Below are 21,647 nucleotides of genomic sequence, written 5' to 3' on the forward strand. Positions count from 1 at the left end.
TCCTCTCTCTCTCCCTTTCTCTTTGCCCCTCCCCTGCTCACATGCTCTATCTCCCTCTCTCTCTCAAATAAAAATTCTTTAAAAAGGAAAACGTCTTATGGGGCGCCTGGGTGGCACAGTCGGTTAAGCGTCCGACTTCAGCCAGGTCACGATCTCGCGGTCCATGAGTTCGAGCCCCGCGTCAGGCTCTGGGCTGATGGCTCAGAGCCTGGAGCCTGTTTCCGATTGTGTGTCTCCCTCTCTCTCTGCCCCTCGCCCGTTCATGCTCTGTCTCTCTCTGTCCCAAAAATAAATGTTGGAAAAAAAAATTTTTAAAAAAAAGGAAACGTCTTAAAGAAAAAAAAGGAAAGAAAACTGCCACCTTCAAGGGAAGGAAGGAAGGGTTAATCATTTGGTTAGAACAGAAATTTCCAACCTTTTCTCACTGTGCCCTTAAAACTGTGTACCCAGAAGGCTTTATAACCTGAGAGCCTAAAGTAAGTAGATGAAGGGTTTTTTTTTCCGGGTAATCTCCTCTCCCCCTTCCTCAACCAGCCTTCCCCTTCCCTCCCTATCTCCCCACCCTATATCAGTCAAGATTAGCCTCCAGAAGCCAGTAGGACAGACGGTTAGCCCCACCTCAGCCTCCGGATGCCATGGGACTCACTAGGTCCTGGAAGGTACCTACAATTTGCAGCCCGTCCGGTCTGGGTTTAGATTCCAGACCTAACTCACTAGCTAGTTGAATTTCTCCAAGTTACTTAATCCCTCTGAACCTTGGTTTCTGCATCTATAACTTGGAGACAGTGCCCTCTCCATTGCTGATTCGCAGTTAAGATGACATATGTTTATACCCAGCACATGGAAGGACCTCGGTCAATGGGGGCAATTATTACCAGCCGCAAAGGAGAGTCTGTTAAATGTCCCTCAATATCTTCTCACCCTTTCTTCCTTTTTGTAATAGAAGGGTTAACTGGGTGCCTGGCCACTCAAGCAGAGGCCACATCTCCCAGCCTTTCCTGCCACCAACATGGTCACACAGCTAATGCTGGCCAACGGCATATGAGTAGAAATGATTCACCCAACTTTCTAATCATGCCCTAGGAAGGATGCTTCCTTCCTCTCCCTCCTGTCTTTGTATCTCTCACTGTCCGGGAGATGAAGGGTCCCGGGCCAGCTGTCCTAGAGGCAGGAAAGGAAGCCACCTCTTGAAGGGACAGAGAGCCTCTCCACCACCTCTAGATCACTGAGCTCAGTAGAAATAAATGTCATTTCTAAGCCAATATATCCTTGGATCTATTTGTTACATCAACTTCTAGATGAATCATGAAGGAGTTCAAAGTTGTTGAGGAGGAAACTTTTTCCCTCCTTCCCTTCTGGGTTCTTTAGGTGGTCTAGGAATTAAACTGACATGCAACAGACTAACAGGAGAAAAACATTTAATTCTGTGCACACGGGAGCCCCATAAAAACATGAGACTCAAAGGCAGTCGGGCAATTGAGGCTTATGTGCCATCGTGAGCTAAGAAAAGGGACAGGGGCCCTGGGTGTCCAAAGGGGAGGAAGACACTTCACAGGACGATGAGAAGAGCAGACGTTTAGTAATCAGATGTTGAGCTCACCATGCGGGTAAGTCTATCAGATAAATTATCTCTGGTAATATCTCTCTTTCTGCGCCGGACCCCCATGTAAATTCTTTTAGGCAGTTAAGAGAGGTAAAAAGCTTTTCCTGAGTCTTTGAGTCTTGACTGCCTTCAGCTCAAAATAATCCACATGCCCAAGTAATGCATTTTGGGTCGTATATTCTGCCTCCCTTCAGAGTGTATGCTCAGGAGTCTTAGAATCCACTTTTTAACACTCGCACATACAGCACCTGCTTTTAGTGCCACTTCCTGCCAGATCTCTCCCTCCCCGGGGGGAAGAAAAAAGGCCCCAAGAAGGGCTGTTAGGGATGGCTGGGCTCCGGCCTCATCCTCCTACTCTCTAAGGTCACACAGAGTCCTGCCACCTCCCTGCTCCTCTCTCCATGCTGTGTCTTCACTCTGCCCAGGGATGTGGCCTAGGTGGGACCCTTTGGCAGTGGCCCTTGAGTCTTAACCTTGCGCTGAAGGGCAGTACTCCGTGTCAGACAGGTGAATGCAAAGGTCCTCTGACACCTCTGTCCGACTCTTTGAACTGATGTCGGGGAACACAACATTGGGCCCCACCCCCCACCCCTGCAGCCCGGGGCTGCCTTTGCCCCCAGGCATGGGGGACAGAGCAGGAGAGCGAAGCACCCTACCCTCCTGACAGTTCAGTTCAACTCTAGCCCTTCCTAACTGGTACTCCCCAGTTCGGGACTTGATAAAAGCGGGTTTAGAAAGGGCGAGTCAAGTCCTGGCCCAGGTAAGGGCCTCCTCCCTCGCAGAGTGATCCAAATCCTAAGACTCCCGTGCTCAGCCCAGAGCTGGGATCCTGCTTCAGATTCTGTCTGTCTGTCTCTCTCTCTCTCTCTCTGACCATCACCCACTCTCACTGTCTTCTCAATCTCAAAAATAAACATTAATTTTTTTTTTTTTTTTAAGATTCACACACTCAGGTTAACCTGTGCAATAGCAGACACCTGGGTGGCACGGCGACAGGTATGACGCATCCTGGAAGAAACTCGCATCGATGTATAATACAGCGGCCCAGCACCCTAGGGAAGGGTCACCCATGAGTCCCTAATTCTGACCTTTTCCATTTGCTGAGGGGAAGGGAAGGGGCTGGAGATGTTCTTACCAACACTGTCCAGATGGCAGGTGAGCTGAGTGTCTGGTCCAAGGCTGAAAAACCAGGACCCCAACAATGTCCATCCTGCTTCTGCAAAGCTGCGGGGGTCTTCTGCCATTACCTGGTCTTCCCCAGTTCCCAGGCCTGAGGGGTCCTGCAGCTTTTGGCAGGATTCCAGCTGGGGTTTTCTGGTTGACAGGTTGCTTTCCAGAGTCTTCAACTTACATATTTTTAAAAATAATTCTAAACAACCTAAAAAAGCTCATGTAAACATTTTTTTCATTTAATTTTTTTTAATGTTTTATTCATTCTTGCGAGAGAGAGAGACAGAGCATGAGCAGGGGAGGAGCACAGCGAGAGAGGGACACAGGATCCGAAGGAGGCTCCAGGCTCCCAGCCGTCAGCACAGAGCCCGATGCGGGGCTCCTCGAACTCACAAGCTGCGAGATCATGACCTGAGCCGAAGTCGGACGCTCAAGCGACTGAGCCACCCAGGTGCCCCTCGTCTAATTCATTTTAGAGAGAGAGAGATCGTGCACGCCAGCAGGGGAGAGGGGCAGAGAGAGAGAAAGAGAGAATCTCAAGTAGGCTCCACGCTCAGCACAGAGCCTGAAGTGGAGCTTGATCCCACGACCCTGGGATTGTGACCTGAGCCGAAATCAAGAGTTGGACACTCAGGGGCGCCTTCAGCTCAGGTCATGATCTTCGTGGTCTATGGGTTCGAGCCCCATGTCGGGCTCTGTGCTGACAGCTCGGAGCCTGGAACCTGTTTCAGATTCTGTGTCTCCCTCTCTCTTTCTGCCCTTCCCCCAATCATTCTCTCTCTCTCTCTCTCTCTCTCTCTCTCTCAAAAATAAATAAAACACTTTAAAAAAAATTTTTTTAAAGAGTCGGACGCTCACTGACTAAGCCACCCAAAGCTCATTTATTAAAAAAAAAAAAAAAAAAAATCAGCAAAGGGAAAAATCTTCCCCACCATTGAACTCTAGTCACTGTGGCCATCTTGACTGCCTTTGTCCCAGCTCCCCAGGGCAGGGAAGGAGGTTTTATGCTTTTTGTTTTGGTTTTGCTAAAGATTTTTCTGGCACTTTGACAAGCCTCTGATACCCTGTGAGATACATATTGGTCTCTGCCTCCAGTTCCTGAAACCCTTGCGATGTCTTAAGTCATAAGGGCACTAAGAGCATTTTTTTGTTCCAACATTTGGTCATTGACCCTGTGCCTGACACTGAGCTCCTAAATCCCTTGGAATTTCCTAGGTAATAGGAGGGGCTTTTGTTCTAATGGAGTGACTCTGGGTAGGCTCCTGGAAGGAGGCAGGCCACCGGAAAGACCAAGTCATGATTAAAAGCTTGGGATTTCCAGATTTTTCACCTCCAGAGAGGGAAAAGGGCTAGGGATGGAGTTCATCATTGATCGTGCCTACATGAAATCCCAATAGGGTTGGGGTTTAGAGAACTTTCAGGTTGAGAAACACGTGGGAGTTCAGGGAGAGCGGTGTGCCCCGAAGTGGCAGGGAGGCTCCGTGCCCCTTCCCACGCCCCTTGCCCTTCACATCCCTTCCCTCTGGATACTCATCTGTGTCTTTTATCAAATCCTTTTATAATAAACTGGTCAACATTGAGTAAACTGTTTTCCCGAGTTCTCTGAGCCATTCTAACAAATCAATCACACCTGAGGAGGGGACAGTGGGAAACTCAGATTTACAGCCAACTGGTCAGAAGCACAGGTAACGACTGGCAGCTGGAGGTGGGGACAGTCTCGTGGAATTAATCTATGGGATCTGATACCATCTCCAGGAAGATAGCGTCAGAATTTACTTAAATTGGGGCGCCTGGGTGGCTCAGCTCAGGTCACGATCTCACGGTTGGTAAGTTCCAGCCCCACATGGGGTTCACTGCTGTCAGCATAAAGTCTGCTTTGGATCTTCTGTCTCCCTCCCTCTCTGCCCCTCCCCAACTCATGCGCTCACGCTCCCTCTCTCTCTTTCAAAAGAAGTAAACATTGAAAAAATAAAAAAAAAAGAACTGAGTTAAATTGTAGGACTCCCAGCTGGTGTCACAGAATTGCTCAGTGTAGGGACAACAAAAAAAACAAAAACAAAAACATGTATTTGGTGACCAGAAGTGTCAGAACGCGGTTTGGTGTGAGTAGCAAAGGAGAAATACAGGGGGAAAAGGCTAGATTTTTCTAATACATACACATAGAAGACTGGATGGAAGCGGACCCCAAACCATCTCCTGTAGCCCCAGTAGTTCAGGCTTGGACCGGGACCCTGGCTCCCAGATCGTCCAGAGAGCAGCTGGGCCCAGCCACCGTAGGACGCGCCTCCCAGGCTCAGCCATCTAGAACCAGCCTCTTTGTTCCTCACTGTTTTCCAAATATCCCAGATGCAGTGAGCACCCAGGTCCACTGCTTTTTAAATGTCCACCAGGTGCACAAAAAGCTGTTTTACTTGGAGGCTGGGGCATAATGGTGCATCCGCGAGGTAAAGGCTTTTGCCCTTTTGACACCGAAGTCATAGGAAGTGACAGAGAAACTAAACACAGCTGGCGTTAGAGCAGCCAGCAACAGCAGTTTCCCTGTGTTGAAAGATTTCCAAAAAGTAGAGAGCGCAGGCCCTTGGTCAGGACAGGAAGAGGCAGGATGCTGGGGTATTGTGGCCTGCTCCAGGGAAGGGCAGCTTGTCCCGTGACCAACAGAGGCCCGGGCCCGGAGGGGCAAGAGAGCCGGACTGGACATGGAGCCTGGGGACAGGCCCTCCAGGGCCCCGCACGACGGGACGGATGAGTCACCGCAGCGGGCTGCGGCCCAGTGCATCGAGGGCCACCGCCTGATACTGCTGTTGGGCGAGCTTTGGAAGAGCGACCAGTGCTGCCTGACCCTGCAGGACATTCCGGAGCAGGCCCCGGCCCATCAGTCCTCCCGGCCCTCGTCCACCCGAGCCACGAGCGGGCACAGCAGCTCCAGCAACTGCGCCGCGCGGCGGCCCAAGCGCTCGGGCGACAGCTTGTGGAAGCCCGCCGACTGCCCCGCCGCCAAGTGCAAGCGCCCCACCCAGGAGAGGCCACGCCACAGGTGCAAGACTGCAGACCCGTGCGAGCGCGTGACGGCTCGGGCTCTGGCCGGGACCTGTGGTTCCGAGGCGGCGGAGGAGCCGGCGCCGGGATGCCGGGAGCCTTGCCAGCCGCCGGAGGCGCCGGAGCCGGGCGCGCGGCTGCTCCTGGCGCTGTGCTGCGCGTCGGCCGCTGCGCTCCAACCTGCGGCGGCTGCGGCTGCTCCTGCAGCAGGTGCAGGCGCGGGATCGCCGGCCGCTCGCCGCGCTCGTCGGAATCGTCGTGCAGCCGCGGCCCGAAGAGGAGGAAGAGGCGCGCCGCCCCACGGAGACCCTGCTCTGCGGCGCCTTCGCGCCGCACCGCCGCACCGTGGAGGTGCACACGGCGGTGTTCAGCCCAAGCCGCCCCGAGGGCAGCCTGGACGTCCCGCGCGTCGGCAGCCGAGCGCGGGGCTGCGTCTCCCTAGCGCATCCGGAGACCCAGACGGATGGTGAGGGGCCCGAAAGCGGGGGTGTGGGGAACTGCAAGGACGGAGGGAGTGCTGTGCTGGTCCAGTGTGGTGGACAAACCCCCGATGTCACCGTCCCTCTCCTCGTGGCCCTACCTGCACCACTCTGGGTGCAGATTAATTAGATTTCTCACCCCAGGTGTGCTCACGGGGCGATCTCCGGTCAAAAATGTTCGAATTTATTTAATTCGTAGAGTTACACTTGCACCCACCCACCCGACCCCTTGCCCCCTTGCCCCGTACTCCAAATCACACTTTTTTGCAAGGTACAGGTTTGGGAGTTTGTAGGACCTGGGCCCACACCTTCCTCTTCACATCCACTTATTCCTTGCTTGGTTCTGTAGGCTTCTCCTCCAAAGAAATCACAATTTACAGTAAAAACTGCCTACTGTGAACCAGGCACTGTACTAAGGGCTTTTTGGGTCTTAGCCTCGCAATTGTGTTCCGGAGGAGGTGCTATGTCAGAGTAGCTGGCCGACTGCGCGATTCTTATTCAGCCCTTGAGAGCTTTCCTATCAAGGAATCCAGGCCTGTGGGCCCAGAGGGTCAATCTGTGGGTCTAGGGCCCTGGACAGGGGGCTCAGAAACGAGCACCAAGTGCCTTCTGTCTCTGAAGTCCCCTCCAGAGGCAGCAGCAGGGAAGAAAGAAGTGCTCTGGGCAGGGTGGCCCAATGTCCAGTTGCTCAAGGCTCTGCCACCCTCCCACTTGGTGACCAGAGCAAGCTGTCTCCTCTGAGGACGAGTTGCCCTCCTGACATGTGGGGGCCAAGGGTCAGTTGGTGTCTGAGGTCTCATCCAACTCTACGACACTAGCTTCAGGACAAATATTGACACGCTTGCTCTCGTGCCCTGGACACAGCCAGAGGGCCAGGATCACTGGGTGTGGATTTTAACACCCTCGGAACTGTATCTTGACTGCCTGACCTCTCATCCCCCATAGACTCCATCTTTCTCACTTTCCTGAATAGTCCATGAGGTTGCCCCATGGCTGCCATGTCCGGGAGGAGAGCTCAGACTGTTGGGTGGTCCTCAGCCAAGGCCAGAAAGCCCCAGTCCGTCCTTGAAAAGAACCCCATGGTGAGGCAGTCTGTGAGTGCCTTGTCCCCCATCGACCATGCCCACCCTGCTTGCAATGATTTCCTGCTTTCTTCTTCCTCCTATCGTCGCCTTCAAGCGGCTTGTGTTGAGTTTCTTCTCTGGTCTTTGGCCCTCCGGGGCATTCACTGCCTGTGAGCAGGGACCACGTGAAAAGACAGGAGAAACGTCACCCTAACTCCACGCAGTATATGAATGATCTGGGGCTTGGAAAGGGAGGGGTCACTTCCAGGTAGGGATCTCGAGAAAGGCTGTAGGAGGAGACGAGTCCACTTGGGATGGATCTGGAAGATGGGACAGAAAGGGAGAGAGGGCTGATGGAGGGGAAGGGCTTTCATACATGCAGGGAAGCAGGTCTCCACGCTCGCGGCTGCCAAGGGCTGGACAAGGTCAATGAGCCTGGGACACTGGTCTGTGACTGTGTTCTAGAGGAGTCAGACTCCTGCCAGGACCTTGTGCTCCAGCCAGAAGGCAGAGGGGGCCACGGAAGACCTTCTAGCAAAGTCCTGCAATGCCATTCTTCCTCGTCCCTCTGGGCCAGCCTCACTCTACAGGCCCTGTCTCCCTGCTTCTTGCTTAAAGAACGCACCCGTATTTTCTCGCGCCGTAAACCTCTCACTCCTCTGTGTTTCCTCCATCACTCTCCCCAGGAACAGGGACTTCTTTTCTGTGCCACTTGGCCCCTCGGTATGACATGGCACGTTTCTTTCATCTACCAGGAAATACTACCCACATGAGTTTGCCTTATCTAATTCATGTAAACCAGTGGTTCTCAACCAGGGGCAATTTTCACACACACACGCACACACCGGAGACATTTAGCATTGTCTGTAGACATTTTTGGTGGCCACAACTTGGGGCGGGGAGGGCAGGGGGACATGCTACTGGCATCTCTTGGCAGAGGCCAAGGATGCTGCTAAACTTCTCCAACACACAGGAGAAGTATCTGAGCCAAAATATCAGTAGAGCCGAGGTTGAGAAACCCCGGGTTGAACCAGGTGGAAACCCCAGGCAAAAGCCCACTGGTGTCTGAAAATTGAATACTGCAGAGATGAATGCCTTAGGAGTTCTTGACCTGTCTGCTTTATCTGGACGGGGTCCCTGACCCGGGTTTCCAGTCTCTGATTCTAAGTTGAATCCCCCAGAGGGATCCATCGCTCTTGACTTCAGGGAATTACTCACCTGCTCCCTGAACCTCCTCATGCTAAGGGTCAACCAAGTTCGATGCAACTTTATCGATCTGAGCCATCTTCCCCTTCTAATCCCTGGTGCCTTTTTTTTTTTTTCTTCAATCTTCTCAAGACCTTTTTTAGTTCATTAACTTTAAGGCCTATATAATGATCCGATTCCCTATTGCCTTCTGAAATCATGAAAGAGCTCTGGATGGGAATTTGGCCGTGTCAGATGCTTCCAACCAGCTGTGTCACCTTGGAAGGTGATTTAACTTCCCTAAACCTCAGGTTCTCTTAAGTTCTTTTCAGGCTCTAGAATCCCTAAACTACTTTCTGTCATTTCATATTTCATATTGGCTCTGGCCTTGCGTGGAGGTGCCTTCTGGCTATGTCTGCCCTTCACCTTGTCCTGGAGCAAGGGCATCACCCCCTAGGAACATGCAGTTAACAGCTGAATATTCACCCACCTGGTGACGCATCAGTAGTGGAGATAGGGTCTTCTAATCTGAACACATCCTGTGTTGCAGTCAGTGTGACGTTTCAGGTTGTCTTTGAAAAATGCTTTATCCGCGTCCATCCTAAAAGGAAAATCATATTTTCACCTTCAGGAAAGATTCAGGGTCCCCTGATCGACCCGACGACTTTGGGGTTTAAGAGGTAGTCAGTTGTTGCCAGTGTAATGAGTTCGAACAAAGCTGGTATGTTTTCAGGGGAACTTCTTTCACCATAACTGAGGGCTCTTATTACAGCTGGGGATCCCCTGCCCCTTCCCACAGGAGGGAGGGCAGGTTTGGGAAGAAGGGAGAAGCTACTTTAAGAGAACCTGAGTGGGCAGGGGGGAGGGGGGACAGCTGATCCACGGACTCCCCAGTCTTCGGTAAAGTTACCTAAAACTCCCAGAGCACGTGGTGAAATCGTTTGGTTTTGGTATGTGGAAACCGGTGACAGAGCTGAGCGTCACATGAGCTTCGCAGCCAGGGTGCCTCCGAGCGAAACAGAAAGCGCACAGGGACCCAGGAACACACCGGCGGGGAGGTGCCTGAAGGAGGCGCTCAGGTAGCAGAACCGTGGGGGTCCAGGTTGTCACAGGCCCTGTGGCCAGGCGGAACTAGGTGCTGGAGGGCCCAGCAGGTGCCTTCTGCCCATCCCCGTAACTGGGGAGGAGGGAGGGCAGCAGGCTAGTGTGGGCAGAGGACGCTGTCCGCAGAGCCCTGCCACAGGAGCCCCCCTGGCTTTTGTGACCTCACAGGAGGGCTGTAGGTGACTGTTCTCTGCGGGGCTGAGGTCCGCAGAGCCTTCCCCCAGGGCAGGGGCAAACGGCCCCCTTCCAGGAGGGAGCCGGAAGATTAGGCAGCTCCATGTAGGTCCACATGCAGGTGAACAGAACCCACCATGAGGAAGGGCAAAAAGAAGAAGCCAGAGTCCAGACGCCGCGGCTCCACACCCCAGCACGCCAGCTCGGAGTCGTCCACACCCCAGCACGCCAGTTCGGAGTCGTCCACACCCCAGCATGCCAGCTCGGAGTCCAACCCTCGGCCCAGCCCTGGATCCACCCTGCAGCCCAGCTCTGGGTCCATCCCCCAGCAGCCTGCACCCCAGGCTCTCCCAGCTCCAGAAAGCAGACCCTCAGCCCGGGCCCCTGCACCGGCCCTGGACGGGTTGCCTCCGGACCCTACCACAAAAGCACCCTCTCGATCCAGGAAATCAGGTGGGCACAGGGTCCCCCAGAGGCTGGCTCGTTTCGGGTCGTGGCGTTGGTTGACACGTATCCTGGACCTGTGCTTGTGGGGTGTGCGGGTTTGGGGGTTTCGCGTTTACCCAAAAGACTAGGATTCCTGGATCTCGCCATTCCCCACCATCCTGAGTCTCAATGAAGAAAGCAGCCACGCGTACATGTCGACATTTGCCTTGGCTCTGCGACCATACTAGCTCAACAGGAGTCAGGAGTGCCGTGTAGATGCTCAAAAATAAAAACCAAGGATGTGTTAACAGAAATATACGGTTTAGGACGAGGGAGGTGGTCATACTCCGCCCTCGTCGGACTATCCTTGTGTGCTGTAAAAGATGCTTCACAATCCAGTCCAAAAGAGATAGTGCAGGTTAATGGGGGATGAGAGGGCAGGGAAGCAAGAACCATTTGACGTATGAGGTTTGGTTGAAGGCATCGGAGGAAATCTGTCAAGTGCATGTCGGGAGCACACGTGCTCCGTGTTGCCCTCCGACGTCTGACTAAGCGCCCGGGAGTAGGGTTGCTGAATACAATACAGGACACCTAGTAAAATTTGAATTTCGGACAGACAAATAATTTTTTAGTGTGTGTCCTAACATGGCATGGGCATTCTGCATTCTTATTTGCTAAATCTAGCGGCCTTCCCTGTGGAAGACACCGTGGAAGACAGGTAGATTTCTGCTCAACACGAAGAAGACATTTCCGACGATTAGTTCTGTCTGAAAATGGAATGGCTGTCTAGGAAAAGTGGTCCCCCGTCTTCCTGGGTAGCCGGGGTCCGAATGAACCTTGGATTGTGTAGAGGGAATTCGAGTGGCGTTCAGGAGACGGGCTGGTTCATACTTTTGCTAATAGTGGTAATAACTAACTAACTCTCGCCACTGGGTATCAACGATGTACCCAGCATTCGGCTCAACTGTCTATGTTAACCTTCCCGTTTGACGGTCCTATAAAGGAGCTACTGTTATCATCGTCTCCCTTTTATAGATGGGGAAACTGAGGCTCAAAGAAATCAAACCACACACTCTCAAGCAAGCAGTAGTAGCAGGGAGAGGGCAGCCTCCATCTACTCTGATTCCACTACCCTTGCTCTTCACTGTGACATTGATTGACCTTCTGGTCCCAAGAGTCCGGTGGTTTCCCCAGGAGGAAGAACACCCTTCTCTGGGATTCTGTTGAATTCACCGTGAGCCAGTGCCGGTGGCTCTGTGGTCCTGAGCAGGCCACACTCTCTGGGCTGCAGCTTATTCCTCTGCGACGGTGTGGATACAAAAAAAAAAAAAAAATGTGGGGTTTAGTGAGAGAGCCAGATCCAACATACCACTGTGACAACAATCCTATTTCCATGGCTAAGAATCAATTCATTTTTAACATGTAGAAATAGTTATCAGTGTGATATATCATGTGTATTGTGATCATCAACCACGGACATAAACATTTCTGGATTATGGCCTTCAGAACGGGTATCTGTAGAAAGCAAAATTTTCCATCCCCAAATCTTTTGATGAATGCATGTGGCTCACCCCTGGGGAAGGGATTCTGCTTATTGAGAAGGCCGAGCAGGAAACAGTGATGACCTGTCAGCGGCTACAGTGGACCCCCTACACTTCTTCTGCCAGAGGAATTTTCTCCCTTTGAACCAGAGTGGGAAACAATGTTGGCGATAAGGGACAAAGGCCTTTATTTAAATAAAGGGTGCCATTTTCTAAAATCCAAATCTCTTTGTATGCAGAAAATATTGTAGTTCAGGAAAGTACAAGTCTTCCGCTAAAATGGCTATAATCGAAAGATGGACAGGGGCACCCGGGGGAATCAGTCAGTTGAGCAACGGACTCTTGATTTCAGGTCAGGTCACGATCTCATGGTCATGAGATCGAGCCCTGCGTTGGGCTCTGCACTGACAGCATGGAGCCTGCTTGGGATTCTCTCTTTCTCTCTCCCTCCCTCTCTGCCTGTCTCCCCAGCTCATGCTCTCTGTCACTCAAATCAGTAAACTTAAAAAAAAAAAAAAAGTGAAATTACCATGTGACCCAGCAATTCCACTCCCAGGTACATACCCAGGAGAATTAAAAACACAACATCCATACAAAAACTTGTATGTGAATGTTCACAGCAGCTTCGGTAATAATAGTCGAGAAGTGGGGGGAAGAAACTCAATATCAACCACCTGATGAATGGATAAACAACGTGAGGGGTATCCATACAATGAAATACTATCTGACATATTGACACGTGCTCCCACACGGGTAAACCTCAAAGACATTAAGCTAAGTGAGAGAAGCTACTCCCCCAAAAGCCCACATGTGTGATTCCATTTATGAAAGGTACAGAATAGGCAAATTTCTTGCCAGGAACCGGGGGCAGTGGAGAAAGGCAGTGCCTGCTCAATGGTTATGGGGCTTCCTTGGGGGACAGATGAAAATGTTCTGGAATTAGTAATGATGGTTGTACACCTCTGTCGATTGACCGAAACCACTGAAAACTTTAAGGGGTAAATGTCATGTACAGGAATTAAAAAGCCTATTGAAAAAATTGTTTTAACAGAGAAAAAAGACCAGTGTAGCCTTTAGAGTCCCTTCCTTCCCCATTCCAGAAAAAGTATCTGTCGTGGGCGGGTCTAAGCAGGAAGGGTGCTGAGTCTGCCCGGTGGACCGCTGGCCGAGCTTTGGTCGGAAGAACCTGTAGCTCGGTCAAGAAGCCAGGACTGAAGTCACTGCGCGAGGAGGGAGTTATCCGCCCAGAAGTCCCCTTGGGTAACAGCACAGCATCTCCGAGTTCCCCTGGGATCCTTGGCAGGGGACACATGGGAGACAAGTTTGGGGAGGCGTCTCAAGGATCAGAGCAGCAGCTGGCTTCTGGATAAGTCAGTGAACCCCGGGCAAATGGACCTTGGACCAATGTCAGATGCCCCCTCTCGCGGAGCGGACGGTCCCCTGCTGCCGTCCGTTCCCGTGAAGTCTGTCGAAGGAGCGCCGAATGAGTTAGCACCCCTGAGCCGAAGCCCACTTCTTGAATCTACTTGTTATAAGGGCACAGCCCATATATTCTCTGAGCCTCTGTTTCCCTATTTGCAAACTGAGAATGGCGATATTCCACTCGGCAGGGTTGTCCTGACAGACGAGAGGATAATGACGAGGGGAGGGAGGAAGCATTGCTCCGGTGTGAGCTGTTAACGGCATGATTTTGCAATCCCCAGGGAGCTGCGGTCCCTAAAACAACCAGCTTCCCCTGCTCTCTCTCCTGTGTCTCCCTGGCTCCCGCCGGCCTCCTGGAGGCCGGGGGTCCCTCATCTGTCTCCTTCTCTGTCCATCCAGGGTCTCTGACTCGTGCGGGGCCGCGGGCCTTCTGTTCCTGTTCCGCTTGCCCCGGAAGCTCCGCTTGCTGGCGTCGTCTGGGCCTGTGTCACAGCCGCATCTTTGATGTCCTCCTTCCTCTACCCTGGCCGACCATGCCAGGAAGAGGATTTCCAAGCCTCCTCACTTTCTACAGGTTCTGGAGCGCGTGGGGGGCTGGACCCTCAGGGCACACAGTTCCTGGGGTCAGGCTCTGCCCCGGACCATAGTAGCAGCCATGGGTAACTTCTTCTTGGGAAGCCCGGGCAGAAAGGAAGGCTCTCCCGGGGTGGCCAGTTCCTGGGGTTTGGCACCCTGCCCTTTCTGACCAGACCCACACCCCCAGGGTACCCCACCTGCACGGAGGGGTGCCGATTTTCTTCCTTACTGAAAATTCCTTCTTTGGGAGGCACGTTTTTCTTTTCTCCATGGGCCCACTGCTTCCTCAGAGTCTATGCCCTCACAGCCCTTAGTAAATCCCCTGTCACCCAGAGCTTTGTGATTAAATGCTGTGTTTGGCGATTGGCCACCTTCTCTGGCCCATACCACAGCTGAGAGCTTCTGGTTCTTGACCCGCATCTGCACTACCCCCCAGACTTTAGTGACAGATGCTGATTGCAACTCACACGTGCCCTTGGTAATAGCAAGATCCCCACTCCTTCAGCGGTTTCCGGCTACTTCCGGCAGCTCCGCAGGAGACATGCCCCCAGGCTGGGCAGCCTCCCGTAGAGTCTTCCACAGTATCTGGCCTTCCTTTCCTCTTCCACGGAGCCATCAGGAGAAAGCCACCCCTCATGGGAAGACCCCTGTGCAGAAAACTGGACTGAACGTGTCAGTCCCCCTGCCCAGTGGTGCAGGGCTCTGTGCAAGGGCTGGTTGGAGGGGAGCCCTCATCATCTGCCCCCAGTTCTGGGCCCCAGAGTAGTTGCACCTGTATTCAGGGTCTCACCCGATGTCCACGAAGCGGCTTCCCACTTGGGGATCTCACACCCCTAACCCAGAAGCAGAGCCCACCTCCCCCCCCCACCCTCATCCTGCTCCTCCTCTTGGCTGGTATCTCCACCACCAAATCCCCTCTCCTGTCCATCCTTGAAAAGCACCATCTCTCAGACATACGAGAAGCAAACGGATACCCAGGTGTGTTGGGAGAACATGCGTAAAGCCAAAAATACAACCTGGTAAGTCCCCGTCGAGGAATGATCTGCCCACCACTCCCCTTTACTGACTTTCCTCCCACACACTTAGTATTCCTATCCATCTGGTGCTAAGCCGAGCCACGGATTCGTATCACTTAAAAACCAACAAGTGGGAGAACCTGTTCTGGATAGAATACTAAGCCCTGTGAGGAAAACCAGAACGGGGAACTTTACCCTTAAAAACCGTACCGTCTACGTGGTAAGCTGAGACATGGGCCTTAGGATCTCAGATGCAAGCCGGAAAGTGACGTCTGTCCTAGAGATGTTCTAAGAGCTTCAGGAAAAGAGCGCTCGCTCCTAAATCAGGGTCCAGGGAGACTTTGCAGTGTCATTGGTATCTGAGCTGAGTCAAAAAGGGTCTTGGGATCCTCTGTGGCTTAAGATGAAAAGACAGAGCATCCTAGGTGGCAGAGGGAAAGGTGAAAGACTTAGAATTAGGCAAGTGAGGGGAAGGGGCGGAGATCCAGTCTGGCCGGGGTAAGACGTGTCAGTCTTGATTCCGCTCAAATTTTAGCACCAGGGTCCATCATCTTGAGACCTCTCGGTGCAGTGGAATGTGAGACCTTGGCCTGAAACACACAGTCACGTTGAATAAGGTTCTCTACTTCAGTAGGATCGATGTCAACACGGATACTGCATTTTGTCAAAGCCTTCCTCGGGAGCGTGATCATCTGTTTTCCTTGCCCGTGTGGTGGGCGTCATATGTTGTTTCTTCGGATTCCTCACCCCCAAAATGGAGTCACGTGACACAACCCGCTTCACATGGTGGTTGTCAGGCTTGAGGAAGACGCTGGGTGTGAGATGCTTGGCACGGGGCCTGGCACACCGCGGCCTTCGCTGCCTTCGTACCCTGCTCCCTGGGTGTCCCGGGGAGCTGGCACCCCAGGCTAGCCCATCCTCAGACGCAGGGACTCTCGCGACAGGGATTTATTGGAAGGGGTGGGTGGAATTGTGTCCCCCTGAGAGGAGGCTCGGTCACGGGGAGGAGGCGTTCCTGAAATCCCGAGGCCAGCCTACGATTTCTGCTTTCCCTGCCTGTAGACGGGCACTAGAGTCCCAGCTTCCCCCAACCTGTGGGCTTTCTGTTTCGCTTTACAGAGAACCTGCAAGAAAACACTCCACTCATCGTAATTCACGTGCTCCAAGCTCTCGGGCCTGCCGCTGTGGCTCTGGGAGCCCTGGGGGCTGCCTGTTACATCACTGAATCCTTGTGAACAAACCCCAGGCCCGCGGCCCGGCAGGTACGTGGACCCCCTCTGTGCCCGCTCCCCCTTGCAGAGCTGGTCCTCAAGGCACCGAGCCACCGTCCCTGCAGGACCGGGCCGAGGGAGTGTCTCTCCTTCTCTGAATAAAGGGGGAATTTATGGGTGGACCAAGCCCCCAGCCTCTCGGGGAAATCTTAAGAACCGAGGGACTCTTCCTGGATTCAAGGTCACCTGGCTTTGTCAAGCAGCCCCGACGCTCTTGGACAATGCCAGACCCATACTGGGATTGTCAAACCAAGGTTCCCCAACCCCCACTGGCCTGGGATACCAGACGGGAGGAAGTGGGAGACGTGGAGCGGAGGTTCCTAGCCAGGCTCCTAGGGGCAGAGCCTGAGACAGGGATTTGGGTGCACAGGATTTGTGGAGGAAAAAGAGAGTGAGGGAGGTAAGAGGACAGAGGACGGAGTAGAGCGAGGAGGAGGTCTCAGCGGGGAGTCCAGCTTCAGCTCAACCCCAGGGGAGCTTTGGCGCGTGAATTACACCACAGAGCTGGTGGGCATCTGGGTGGGCACCAGGAGCACCCACAGTTGTCCCCAATGCCAAGTCCCCATTGCAGTGAACGCCTGCTGATGCTGGTCGGGTGGTAATGGCAGCTTTTCCACCCACCCCCAGACCCCCACCGGCCCCAGAATGGACAGGGAGTGGCCACAGCAGGGCACGAGGTGGGAACAGATGCTCAAAGTATCTCAAAAGCCTGACCCAGACAGTAAACTCACCACCTGCTCAGGGGCTCTGCTGCCTGATCGAGGGACTATTGTGGACGCACCTTAAGTTTCATGAAATTCCAGAGCCACCGAGAGGCTCCATTTCCCCATCAGGGAAGACCGTGGGGCCTTCTTCTCAAGATTATTGGAATATAAGATAAGGTGGCCAGGTGGCAGGTCTTGTTACCCCTACCACCATGGGGGTGGTTGGAAACATGCAGGCTTTGGAGTAGGTCCCAGGCTGACTCTGCTACCTGGTGGCTGGGTCTTAGGAGACGCATCACTTAACTTCCGTGAGAGCCACGCCATGGCTAACGTAGGGGGACTAGTGACGACCTCCAAGGGCGATGGTTTTGAGGATGCACTGAGGGGATGTTCAGACATGCCAGGAGGGTCACAGGGGATGGGTAGATGGAGACCTGCTGTCTGAAGAATGCCCTTGAGCCATTTTGTTCTAGAGGCTCCTTACAACAGGGCCCACGGTGTCAGCTTGGGTTCTGTCCCTCGAGGCACGCAAGTTTAACGTCAGATCCCGTTCCACACCCATGATCTCTGGAGCCTGGGACAAGTTCCTTAACTCCTGACACCTCATTTTTCTTTTTGTTAAATGGAGGTAATGATAGTATCCCTCTCACTGGGTTGACACCTGTAATATCACTTCCTCTTTTTTTTTAATTAGCTTTCTTTTTAACTTCCACGCATTCATTTTCAAGGGAAATTTAGTTCTGGCCATAAATGGAAAATCCTATCCCTTTCCATAAAAAGACTACACAGTAAATATACATCCAAAATGTCATGGAATTCTAGCCGATAAGGATACCTGAGAAAGCCTCTGCTTTCAAGGCAGTGCCCCGTGTGCTCCAAGGACAGGTGTCGGATGTTAAGACAGGCAGCGCCACACCGAGACGCTGTCTTCCACTTTAACCGGAGTTGAGAGACCCCAGGAATGGCAGGGACCCCAGTTGCTTAATGTGAAGCATCATATATACTGCAGTTCACACAGTGCTGAGCCCTGCGCGGAGGGTGCAGGGAGGGGAGGAAGGAGATGGTTGATGGCAAGGAGGGGAAGAGAAGGTGGCCGGGAGGGGGAAATGGAGAGGAGGGGAGAGGAATGGAAACCCGCCCCGGGTCTGGAGGAGGTCACTCTCCCAGGGCCCGAGAGTGAATCAGTGGCAGAGTCAACAAGACCCCAGAGACTGAAGCCCCGAGTGTGTTGGGGGTGGGGGTTCAAGTGGCTGGTGGGCCCTATGTCGAGGATGTCACTTAGAAACGCACGCAGGGCACGAACTTCACCCAGCTTTCTTCTGCTCCGAGGGGTAACTCCTTATGTCCTCTCAGGGTGGGCCCGGTGCCTGGAGGCAGGGCTAGGGTGCAGCTTTCTCGGGGCCAGATGAAACCAGCCCAGGGACGGGTCTCCAACCTGACAGGCTGGTCCGGCCAGGGACCAGGGACACGCTAGTCCTCTCTCTGCACGGAGCTGTCCCTCGACCACTCTGGTTTCCCTTGAGGGAGAGGGAGGCTGTGCCACCCACCCTGAGTGGCCTGAGACAGGGTCCTTCCCAGACCCCACAGCCCTGATGAGGTGGCCTTTCTCCACGTAACCCACTGCTTTTGTCAAATTACCGTTCCAGCACTGCGATGGCATTGGGGTACTTGAAATGCGTTTTAACCGACCTCAGCAGGCCTAGCCTCTTCCAGACCTGCTTCTGTCCGAGCCTGTGCTACAGGGTCATATCCCAACATTGAGTAGACACTGAGTCTGAGGGTCTGATTATGGCACCACCAGCAGGGGGCAGGAGAGGCCTTTCTAGAAGCCTAGAGGTTGCAGTGACAGTTCCTGGACACTAGTCAAGCATCGTGTCTCCCACTCTGACTTCCCACTGTCCCCCACAAGAGCCCCTGCGAACTCTGTCAACAGGCAAGTGGGGCAGCACGGCTGTGACGTGTCAGTACTGACCATGTGCCCAGCACCACACCGGGTACGGTGAGACTTGATGACACCAAGGTCCACCAACAGCCGACAGCTAGGCTTGGGACTTTGAGGTCTGGTAAAGTCAGTGCATCTAGGCTGGACAAGGCCCCCAAGAGAGGGGAACAGGGGATAATAATTCACAGGGAGACACAAATGCTTACCTGACCTCCAAGCTAGAAGGCAGAGTGCAGATGGGGGGAAAGAGTGTTCATTAATTAAATAATGCATTCATTCATTAAATATTCCTGGGGTATGTACCCTGTGCTATAGGAGTAAACCAAGACGGACAAAAGCCCTCCCCTGGTGGAGCCTGCATTCTAGAGGGCACAGACAGACAATTGACAAGTTAACGAATGAACAAGATCTCTTGATTGTGTGGCAAATGTTATGAAGGAAATAGAGACATAAAGTTGATCTGATAAAGAACAGAGAAGGTCAGAATGATCGGGGGGGGTGGGGGTGCTCCTGGGAACAGGCTGGTCTGTAAAGGCTTCTCTGAACTGAGGCACACATGGCAGAAAGAGCCAGACTATGCAAATATGTCTGTGTTCTTGCAGACAGAATAGCAAATTCAATAGCCCTGAGGCAGGAAGGAGCCTCACACGTTTTGGGGGCCAGACAAGAGGCCAGTATGACTGAAGCCAAGATGCCACTGGAGGGACCAAGGTCAGGCAGGGCCTCGAAGATTTCTCTTGTGTTCCAGATGGGTTGGAAGCCCCAGAAGCAGGGCGAGAGCAAATTCTTATATAGCACTTCCTGTGTGCAGGCACTGTTCCGGGTGCTTTACATATATTCATGCATTCATTCTCCCCTCAGAGGGAAGTCTCTCAAGCTGCTGATTTAGATTTCAAAATAATTGCAGGTCCTGTCAAGTAGAGAATGGAAAAGGGGGAGGAGGACGAGATGGGAATTGTTTGCACTGCTCTAGGCAGGCAAAGATGGCACTTGGAACAGGGTGATGGCTCTTACGGATATAGAACCAGCAAGTCTTGCTGATAGATTGAATGAAGCGATGAGGGAAAGGAAGCCTCGAGGAGGAGGCCTTGAGGTGCCATTGCCAGAGGCACAAGGCACAGGAGGGGGCAGTAATCAAGAGTTCTGTTCGTTGTTACCATTAAGATGTTGGACAACCAAATGGACATGTCACATAGGCAGATGGATATATGGAAGTCAGCGGAAAAGCCCGGTCTTAGCTCTACGCGTAGGAGTGATTAGAAATAGCTGAGATATACAGCCACAGGCAGTGGCTAAGATGACTCGGGGAGAAGGCATAAATAGAGTAGAGAGCCAGGAACTGAGGCCAGGAAGAGGTCGTTTAGAAGTCTGCTAGTGAAGGAAGGTGCCTATGGAGAAGACACCTACTGTGGGTCTGCTCTGGGTCTAGGCAAGTATGCAGGGTCCCTGTAAGTTCTCAGAGATAAGAAGAACAGATAGGTTCAGGTCAACAAGTGGTGTCCACAGGTAGGGAAAGGCAGCAAGGTGACAAGAATCTCAGTGGAAGGGGCTGAGCAGGGCTGGGACCTCTGATCATAAGGACCCTGCCGCTACCTTTCTGTTTGTCCACGGAGTGTGGACAGACAGACATGTGCTTCCCTTTCCTAAGGGGAAAGCACCCACTACAATAGGTAGGAATGTTTTTAGAAGGTGATATGGGAGCCAAGTGCAGAATGAACGCCCAATGCGGATCTGTTGGCTTGGACAAGTGCTTTAGCCACTGAAAGTGACCCTGAGGTTATATGAAAGTCGGTGTGTGTGTGTGTGTGTGTGTGCATGGGGGGTACACTGAGTCATCCTGGGCTCCATAGGCTCAGCAATTAGACACTGTGGAAGGGAAATAGAGAGTTTGGTGTCCTTCTTAGTCCATAGACTATAGAACCATCTAATGACAGTAACAAAGCCTCCTCTCTGGAAAAAGGCGTTTCCAGAATCCTCCTTCTTAAAGCATGGGAAGCCCCTCTCTCAGCATCCCTCCAAGAATGATGAGACACTACAAGCAAAGGGCTGTTTCCCCTCTCCTTTTGGGCACTGAGCATGGTAAAATTCATTGCCACAATCCAGCTTGGGGGCCATGAGGCTCTATCGTAGCTGCTGGGAGCCCTGGGAGAAGGGACAGGAAAAGAAGGCGCCAATGTTGACTGAGCCAAGTACCTGCCAAGAACTTTGCATAAGTGCGTTATAGCCTAAAGGGAACACCAGGCTCTAAGTGGCTGTGTTTAGATGAAACTAGTTGACAAGACAATGACAGAAATTTGAATCCTAAATCATTTATTTTTCCACAAGAGGATCTTAGCTGCTGAACCTTCACCCATGGGGTGGTAAAACTGGGAAGCCACCAAAATTCCAAGGTCATGGAATATTGTCTAAGCTAATGGCTCTATCCTCATTTTTCTTACAGATCCAGTTTCCATCAAGGATCTCTCTTGTCACCAAAATAGAACAAAAAAAAAAAAAATTCTGTTTCATGAGTGTGTTTTACCCAGAGACACAAAGTTCGACTTGGCAAGTGCGTTGGGAGATGGGTTTGGGATGACTTTGAGAGCCCCAGGCAATGAGGGTGGGATCCTGCAGTTTCCTGTTGGGGCCACAGACCCGATGGTGGGGGGTGGGGGGAGGGCAACTTTCTCTGCACATTCAGAGCAAACTGTTTCTGATTTTCCCAACCTAAAAACAAGAATTCTAGAACTTAATTCAATACCTAACACAGTCAACTGCACTTCCGTCCAGTGGTAATCCCGGTTAGTGGGAACAGGAGGAATGTGCTGGCCCCCTTCCAGGCCTGCGCCTTGGGGAACAGGGGCCCTGTGCCCGGGGACACTCTGTCTCTGGGAGATGGCTTCATTTAGCTTCACCTGTGATGGGGGACGCGCGGGGTCAGGGCCAGTCACCACT

General features: G+C 52.7%; 1 protein-coding gene and 1 long non-coding RNA gene across 4 annotated transcripts; one reads left to right on the forward strand and one right to left on the reverse strand.

Annotated features, from left to right (window-relative positions):
• Positions 1-6,533: 6,533 nt before the first annotated feature.
• On the reverse strand, positions 6,534-9,740 carry LOC109502927. Its single transcript, XR_002161844.3, has 3 exons — positions 9,448-9,740; positions 9,028-9,138; positions 6,534-7,672 (listed from the first exon to the last, which is right to left on the reverse strand). It is a non-coding gene; the product is annotated as an uncharacterized LOC109502927 (long non-coding RNA).
• A 69-nt stretch (positions 9,741-9,809) lies between these two features.
• SPATA3 (spermatogenesis associated 3) lies at positions 9,810-21,239 on the forward strand. Of its 3 annotated transcripts, none has more exons than XM_045034600.1 (4): positions 9,810-10,268; positions 13,604-13,778; positions 15,431-15,613; positions 15,916-16,058. In XM_045034600.1, the coding sequence occupies exons 1-3, from the start codon at positions 9,953-9,955 to the stop codon at positions 15,597-15,599; spliced, it is 660 nt and encodes a 219-aa protein (XP_044890535.1). In that variant the 5' UTR covers positions 9,810-9,952; the 3' UTR covers positions 15,600-15,613; positions 15,916-16,058. The 3 variants fall into 3 exon arrangements, with proteins under 3 accessions (XP_044890535.1, XP_019694404.3, XP_003991295.3); XM_003991246.5 differs by lacking the exon at positions 15,431-15,613 and adding an exon at positions 21,154-21,239 and having other exon boundaries at positions 9,814-10,268; XM_019838845.3 differs by lacking the exon at positions 15,431-15,613 and having other exon boundaries at positions 9,812-10,268; positions 13,604-13,863; positions 15,916-16,054.
• The last annotated feature ends 408 nt before the right edge of the window (positions 21,240-21,647 follow it).

This window comes from Felis catus, chromosome C1 (genome assembly GCF_018350175.1).
Source record: "Felis catus isolate Fca126 chromosome C1, F.catus_Fca126_mat1.0, whole genome shotgun sequence".
Classification (NCBI taxonomy): domain Eukaryota; kingdom Metazoa; phylum Chordata; class Mammalia; order Carnivora; family Felidae; genus Felis; species Felis catus.

What these genes read in the sequence shown, in the direction of transcription:
- SPATA3 (XM_045034600.1), top strand. Translation starts at nt 9,953, where the DNA reads ATGAGGAAGGGCAAAAAGAAGAAGCCAGAGTCCAGACGCCGCGGCTCC. An exon ending in CTCTCGATCCAGGAAATCAG is followed by an intron (nt 10,269 to 13,603) that starts GTGGGCACAGGG and finishes CTGTCCATCCAG; the next exon opens with GGTCTCTGACTCGTGCGGGG. An exon ending in AGCCTCCTCACTTTCTACAG is followed by an intron (nt 13,779 to 15,430) that starts GTTCTGGAGCGC and finishes CTACTTCAGTAG; the next exon opens with GATCGATGTCAACACGGATA.